Raw genomic sequence first — 8637 nt, forward strand, 5'->3', positions numbered from 1 at the left:
ATTTGCTATAGAAAATTTTGTCAATATTTTATTTCTATAAAAAATTTTGTCCAAATTTTATTTCTATTGAAAATTTTGTCAACATTTTATTTTTATAGAAAATTTTGTCAAAATTCTATTTCTTTAGAAAATTTTTGTCAAAATTTTATTTCTATGGACAATTTTGTCAAAATTTTATTTGCTATAGAAAATTTTGTCAATATTTTATTTCTATAAAAAATTTTGCCAAAATTTTATTTCTATAGAAAATTTTGTCAAAATTTTATTTCTATATAAATGTTTTTTAAAATTTAATTTCTACAGAAAATTTAGTAAAAATTTTTTTCTATAGAAAATTTTGTCAAAATTTTATTTCTATAGAAAATTTGGTCAACATTTTATTTCTATGGAAATTCAATTTTATTAGAAAATTTTGTCAAAATTCTATTTCTAAAGAAAATGTTGTCAAATTTTATTTTTATAGATAATGTTGTCAAATTTTATTTTTATAGATAATGTTGTCAAAATTTTATTTCTATAGAAAATTTTGTCAAAATTTTATTTCTATAGAAAAATTTGTCAAAATTTTATTTCTATAGAAAATTTTGTCAAGATTTTATTTCTATAGAAAATTTTGTCAAAATTTTATTTCCATAGAAAATTTTGTCAAAGTTTTATTTCTATAGAACAATTTGTCAAAATTTTATTTCTATAGAAAATTTTGTCAAAATTTTATTTCTATAGAAAATTTTGTCAAAATTTTATTTATATGGAAAATTTTATCAAAGTTTTATTTCTGTGGAATATTTTTTCAAAATTTTATTTCTGTGGAATATTTTTTCAAAATTTTATTTCTATAGAAAATTTTGTCAAAATTTTATTTCTATAGAAAATTTTGGCAAAAATTTATTTCTATTATTTTTTTTTTCAAAATGTAATTTCTTTAGAAAAATTAGTAAAAATTTTTTTCAAATAATATTCTATATTATTGCCAAGCTTGAGAAACAAAATAACTCAAAATTTTTTTCTATAGAAAATTTTGTCAAAACTTTATTTCTATAGAAAATTTTTTCAAAATTTTATTTCTATAGAAAATTTTGTCAAAATTCTATTTCTTTAGAAAATTTTGCCAAAATTGTATTTCTATAGAAAATTTGGTCAAAATTTTATTACTATTGAAAATTTTGTGAACATTTTATTTTTATAGAAAATTTTGTCAAAATTCTATTTCTTTGTAAAATTTTGTCAACATTTTATTTCTATAGAAAATTTGGTCAAAATTTTATTTCTATTGAAAATTTTGTCAAAATTTTATTTCTATAGAAAATTTTGTCAAGATTTTATTTCTATAGAAAACTTTGTCAAAATTTTATTTCTATAGACAATTTTATCAAAATTGTATTTCTATAGACAATTTTGTCAAAATTTTATTACTATTGAAAATTTTGTCAACATTTTATTTTTATAGAAAATTTTGTCAAAATTCTATTTCTATAGAAAATTTTATCAAATTATTTCTATAGAAAATTTTGTCAAAATTTTATTTCTATAGACAATAGTGGATCAGGGTGTCATATTATATCAAAACACGCTAATTTTTATTTAAAAATATAAACAAAATTTTGATAATATTTTCATCTGAAAACCTGATATTTTTAGGATGATATGATAACTTTTACTTTGCTCATACGATTTTGGCATTAATTAATTTTTATGTGGATATATTCACTAAACCAAAAACCGGCTTAAATTATGAAATATTATTTTTGATACAAAGGTTTGAACATTTTTTATAGGTTATTAATAGTTGCGGAAATAGCTGGGTATACATTTGAAATTCAAATGGAATTTTTGAATATTTTGAATTATTTTTCCATTGTAAATATTTGTTTTAGTTTTATGTATCCACAAAGGAATAGCTAAAATTGACCTTGTGGGAATACTGTTAGACCAAAATAAATTGCTAAATTAAATTTTATGATATTTTTATGGCAACCGTATATTTTAGGAATTTAGTAACGGATTTTTTTCTGAAAATCAATACTCATAAAATTATGTTTGCATTAAATTCAATTTCAGCAGAAAAAAATAAATTGTGTAATTATTATGACTTTATTTAAGTAAGCATTTATTTTTTTCTTTTTATTAGTTTTAATATAATTGAATATTAAAAAAAATTAGTTTAATGCAATCAATGTAATTTAAATGAACTCAAAAAATGTGAACCCACCAGTTGGGAAAATGTAGGTTAATTTAATGTGCTGATATCACAAAAAATATGTAAATATTTTCCGACAAACTCAAGATAATTGATTAGACATAATTAATTTATTTCTCTTGTTAAAGAAAATTTCATAGTTTGAAAGAAAAAAATTGAGTTGTAATATAAAAACACGTATCTTTAGTGCAATATGAAGTTCAAGATGAACTCATTTGTGTTAAAATTTATAAACTTTATGAAACTCTAAACTAATTGATAGGAAATACCAATTTAGTAAATCTTTATGTTTGATTTGTATATGGTTGTTTCCCCTTTTTTAATTTAAAATTTATTTTAAATTAATCGACACAACTAATTATTAAAGTCAAGGAAACTTTCTCAATTTTAACTAAAACACAATAATTTCCATGAAATTGACTTTAATGATTTTGAGTGTTCACTTTTTTGAATGTATTAAAACAGTGGGACATTTCGTTTTTATATTTCATTCATATAGCCGTATTTAGAATTTTTTTATGTTGGGTTAAATTGTTAGACTCGAATATATTTGTCTATCTTTGGAGAAGTTTTAGAATTTTAACGCATATCTAATAAACGATTTTAACAAACAGAAAAAAATACCATCGTTTAACAAATGCTTAATTTAACTTAACATACATTGCATTAAGTTCTTTAATTTAAAAGCAATATCGCCCCAATTTTCTTATATTTCCCCTATAGAGATCAAACTCTTGATTTGAGGTGATAAATTTTTAATCCAACTTGGCCAAAACTGCGCATTTTATGCCTTAAGATATTATATTATCATCTATAACTTTGAAGTTTTTATGGTTTGAAATAGCACAAGTTTAGCTATAATATGCTATTCGATCAAAAGACTTAAGGCACAAACTGAACAATTTTGGATAATTTTAGAAACTTTAGATTATTTTTAGAAACTGTTTAACTAAGCAATATTCCCGATATCACAAAAATATGTAAATATTTTTCGACAAATTCAAGAAAATTTATTAGACATAATTAATTTTTTCTCCTTGTTAAAGATTTTTAATTTTGTAGTATTAAGGATGAACTTGGAGTTCAAAATTGCAAGAATGTCTTTAGTGCAGTACGAAGTTCAAGATGAGCGCATTTGTAGTAAAATTTACAAATTTAATGAAATAAAATTTTGACAAAATTTTCTATGAAAATAAAATTTTGACAAAATTTTCTATAGAAATAAAATTTGGACAAACAGAAAAAAATACCATCGTTTAACGAATGCTTAATTTAACTTATTTTTATTGCACAAAAATATGTAGTTTTATTCACTAACATACATTGCATTAAGTTCTTTAATTTAAAAGCAATATCGCCCCAATTTTCTTATATTTCCCCTATAGAGATCAAACTCTTGATTTGAGGTGATAAATTTTTAATCCAACTTGACCAAAACTGCGCATTTTATGCCTTAAGATATTATATTGTCATCTATAACATTGAAGTTTTTATGGTTTGAAATAGCACAAGTTTAGCTATAATATGCTATTCGATCAAAAGACTTAAGGCACAAACTGTATATGTGTTCACATTTTCGTTTGTGTCTTAAGTCTTATGTTTTTACTACATATAGGAGTTTTGTCATTTACCAAAATCTATATCATCTACTACTAAAATCACGAAATTCCTTAATTTTCGTTACAAGCAAAATTAAAATCTCCTTCCCAAAGGGTGAGTGATTTCAGGGGAAATCATTACAAGCATTTCATTCATATAGCCGTTTTTAATTTTTTTTTTTTATGTTGAATTAAATTGTTATGCTCGATTATCTTTCACTGTCTTTGGAGAAGTTTCAGAAATTTATTGAATCTAATAAACGATTTTAATATACAGAAAAAAGACCATCGTTGCTAAATTTAAATTATTTTTATTGCACAAAAATATGTACACTGAAAAAAAGCATGCCCGGTTCCAAAGATTTTGTCTTTACTTTAAAAATTTTGGTATTGATTCCGAGCCAAAGAAGCGGATAATACAAGTAAGGATACTTTTAAGACACAATTCTCTTTCAAATTTGGGTTTTGTGTACTTGCTTCTAGGAAGCAAATTTTAATTTTTCGCTTTTTAAGCTTTTTTTTCTTCATATGCTATCAAAGTCCTTTAAAAACGAGTTAACGACAACTTTATTTTCCAAATTAAGACTTGACTTCCAGTAGAAATTATGATATGTTTCAAGTAATAAACGTCTTTAAAATGAAGTGTTGAAAAATACGTCCTATATTTGAACGATTTTTTGGTTTGTAGTCAAGATGCAAAAAGGAAACAAATTTAAAGACAATTTAAAGACAATTTCATTAGATGTATGTAATTTTTCTGAGTTATTAAAGTCAAGTTGACCTTAGCCCAAATTTTTTTTCTTTCATGTTATGATACCCATTTTTACGTGAAATCACTTAATTATAAGGATAATACGACTTCATTGAAAAGTTTATCGACTTTTGGACAAGGAAAAAAAACTTTATAGTAGAGAATTGCGTCTTCCGTGCTAAGCAAAATTTGCATTCGTATTTTAAAGACATGAAATCTTTGACCTCACGACAATATTTTTTTCAGTGTAGTTTTAGTTTAATTTTATTATTTTATACGAAATTTTCCAAAGTCCAATGCAATTTTCCCAATCCCAAGTTTGTCTCAAAAATTTTATGAACTAAATTTTATGAACCAATAAACAATTAATAGAATGTGTCATAGCAAAAATAAATAAATTAATTTTAATCAAGTATATTTTTTATTTTTAATTGTTTCTGTGATTGAAACTATCATTTTCGTGATTGAAGAATTTCAATTAAAAAAATTAATTGGATCAATTAATATCGTGATTAAATCAGCACAGCTAATATGCTCATGGTTTAGCGGCAATGATTTTTCCATTTACGTTTAGATCCTTTATTCTTTATGAGATGATACAATTTAGTTCAATTTTCCCTCGAGATTTCATTTCCTCAATAAAGTTCAGTTTCTCAATAAAACAATTTACTCTTGTTCTGTCTAGATATAAATAAAAAAACGTCTCTAATTTTTATTTGTACAATAAATCCTTAATTGCTTTCATTTATTGATTGTATTTCTTTTCTAGCCATATTTCTATGTATACTTTTTAATTAGTTCTGTTTCAAAAACAGAAATATTTATCATAAGATTGAGAATGTATTAAACTGGTTTCTAATACGAAGTAAAGAAATAAACCAATATGTCGTTATCAAATGCAAATTTTGGAATTAAAAGTGGTTATTCCTTTCCAATGAAAGGTTAATTTTTCTTTAAAAAATATTAGCAATTGTCTGCGGTTTTTTTAAACAACAATTTTAACTAATTCTGCAAATATTTACGTGACTCATATAATATATCAATATTGAGAGACAATAGGTTAAAAAAAAAAGTTTGAAAAAAAAAACAATTCAAAAAATAATATCATATTGCAAAATGCCGTCTATTCTGGAATTTCATTGGAAAAAAAAATAAAAATGAATTTGAAGAAGAAGTAAAAATAAGTAAAAAAAAACAACAAATTTAGAATTAATTTTTTTCTGCGTAATATGCGCCTCAGGAATGTCCTTTTTATTTCATGATTTTTGTTTTCAAGTAAATCGGTTCAGTGAAGTTAAACTTGAAACAAATGTTGCAAAATCCTCAAAATAAGTATTAGCCCATACTTGAAGCGTTTTTATCTTTAATCCAAAATTCCATTCAAATGCAATACCTCAGTTAATTTAAAGATTAATTCGAAAATGTTATCATTTACTTTGTGAAAATTTTCCTCGCTTCCAAGACATATGACTTTAATGGAGGGATGAAAATTTCAAAGTTCCGTGTTCTAAATTTAATGAAATTTAGCAAAGAATTTAAAATTTTCTCTTAGTAACAATTTCTTTAATTTAATAATTTTTACCCTAATGTTGTGTAAATGGCCCAAAAATTTAAGATGCGTAATATTTTATACCAGTGTACCCTCAAAAAAAATTAACCCACAACGAAATAAAATGTGGGTTAATTTTGGAAATGTTTAACTGCAAACATAAGTAAATATTTTTCGACAAATTCAAAAAAATATATATTTTTTTTTGTTAAAGAAAAGTTCGTATTTTTATGGAAAAAATGAGGTTAGAAATTACAAAAATGTCTTTTGCGCCATACAAAGTTCAAGATGGACGAGTTTATTTTTTGGTAAAAGTTTACATATAAAAAAGATTAGAGACAACCAAAAATACACAGACAAAATTTCCTTAGTTAAACTAAGGCTAAATTTAACTTATTTTTATTGGCAAAAACATATTTGTTTAATTTATTTTAAAATTTTAGTAAAATTTTATTTTTTTAATTTAGTTAGTAGTTTAGTTTTTTGGTAAAAGTTAACATATAAGACAGCCAAAAATACACCGAAAAAATTTCCGTAGTTAAACTAACGCTAAATTTAACTTATTTTTATTGGAAAAAATATTTGTTTAATTTATTTTAAAATTTTAGTTACATTTTCTTTTTAATTTAGTTAAATTTTATTTTTTTTTCGAAATTTTCCACAGCCCAATGACATTTTCCTTTGTTTAAGTATGTCTCAAACATTTTATCAACAAAGTTCATGATGGACGAGTTTTTGGTCAAGTTTACATTTAGAATAGATTATAGACAATAGTTTGTCACAAAATTCGGTTTATATAAAGAGAAATTTCGTTTGTCTAAAATTTCATTCCGGAGGAAAGTATTTTTTCTTTGGGTGTAGTTATGTTCGTTTTTAAAATAGTTATAAAATGTATAAATACCAAGTAAAACTATCAATTAAGCCATTCTTTGTTTTCAATTATTTTCTCTAATTACTACTTTTTGAGTAAAAATACATTCCTATTTTTCCATGGATTTTAACATAAATTAAAAATTAATAATTTTAAACTAATTCTTCTCATAAAATGTTTCATAATCTAGAATCCTCTACCATTTATATAAAATTTCCAGTTCTTATTATTCCAAAGAATTTATTGTCAAAAAAAATGTAAAGATTTTTCTGGATTTTGTGTGTTGGCTGATATTTTGCACTTAATTTAAATATTATTTTGTACATTTTAATACAAAACAGGTTTAAGATAATACCAGCCTTTTTGTACATTTCCGATATTAATATACATTTGTTTCATGTTTTTTTTTAAGATCACTGTTAGCTAAGTAAGTTAATGGTATTTACGTATTAAGAAAATTTGAAAGGCACCATTTTCTATATAAAAAAATATGCTTTGCTTTAAAAAAACACTCACCATTTTAGAAAAACTATGTTTCTCGTTTATTTTTATATAAATAATTTAATAAATTTTATTATTTATGCCCGTTTTTATTAAAACGAAGCAATCGTATTGAATTGTTTATATTGCTAGTATTTTCGTTATCCTTTTCTTCCTTGACGTTATCCTTTTTAAATTTGTATTCTTATATGATTGCTAGTTTATTTCCAATTTGCACATAAAACTAAAAACAAAAAAAAATAAATATTTTGTACAAATTTTTATTAATTTTTTTATGGATTTTTCAAATTGCTTAGAAATCACTGGATATTTATCAGAACTAATAGATTCTCTTTTTATTTGAAGAGGTCGTTTTGTATGAAAATCCTTGTTTGTGATTTTTTCGTTTTCAGTTTAAAACTTTTTTCCAGTTATAGATTTTTTCCATAAGCTTTTTTTCTTGTTTTCTTTTTTTTTGTGGGGGGGAATTTGTAATATTGCAGGTTTTTCTTTTTTTGTGAAGTTTGTTTTTTTTTATTTTAATGGATTTTGATTGACACAAACCGTTGACACGATCTTACTCTTTCAAATTGGTAACTGAAACTGAAACATTGGTTTTGAAAACTAAGTCAAAACCACCACACATTAACTGGTAAATGGTAACCACATAAGTAAGCTGCACACGCACACTCTTCAAAAAGAGACCACAGAAGAAGTCAACTGAAGCTTATGCGAGTGCCTTAATTAAAAAAAAAAAGAGAGAGAGGGCTTTCAAAGAGACAGTGGGCTTAGGAAACCAAAACTCAGGTTTTAAATCTCCTTAAAACCTGTTAAAAATATGAAACCACCACGAAAGAAAATGTGTTTTTTTTTTTTGAAAATTGTAACAATAATATTTTACTAATTGCAAAAAAAATAATAATTCTTTTTATCAAACTTAAGATTTTTTTTAGAAAAAATGTTGTTTAAAAAATTTCTTAATTCGAAGGAAAAACTTGGATTTAAAAATTATTAAAATGTCTTTAAAATGCACAGAAAAAACAGTGACACCAGGATGAACAATTTTGGATAATTTTAGAAACTTTAGATTATTTTTAGAAAATGTTTAACTAAGCAATATTACCGATATCACAAAAATAAGTAAATATTTTTCGACAAATTCAAGAAAATTTATTAGACATCATTAATTTT

The 8637-nt window shown here is 23.2% G+C and overlaps 1 protein-coding gene across 1 annotated transcript in view; it reads right to left on the reverse strand.

Annotated features, from left to right (window-relative positions):
• The window catches only part of Cht7 (chitinase 7), a 108329-nt gene extending 100254 nt beyond the window's left edge, over positions 1 to 8075 (reverse strand). Inside the window, exons 1-2 of the mRNA XM_075304511.1 lie at positions 8011 to 8075; positions 7483 to 7690 (exon numbers count right to left, since the gene is read on the reverse strand). Of these exons, the coding sequence (XP_075160626.1) occupies positions 7483 to 7485 (3 nt within the window). The 5' untranslated portion in view covers positions 7486 to 7690; positions 8011 to 8075. The remainder of the gene's footprint in view (positions 1 to 7482; positions 7691 to 8010) is intronic.
• Positions 8076 to 8637: the final 562 nt, after the last annotated feature.

The sequence above is a fragment of the Haematobia irritans genome, chromosome 4 (genome assembly GCF_050003625.1).
Source record: "Haematobia irritans isolate KBUSLIRL chromosome 4, ASM5000362v1, whole genome shotgun sequence".
NCBI lineage: Eukaryota > Metazoa > Arthropoda > Insecta > Diptera > Muscidae > Haematobia > Haematobia irritans.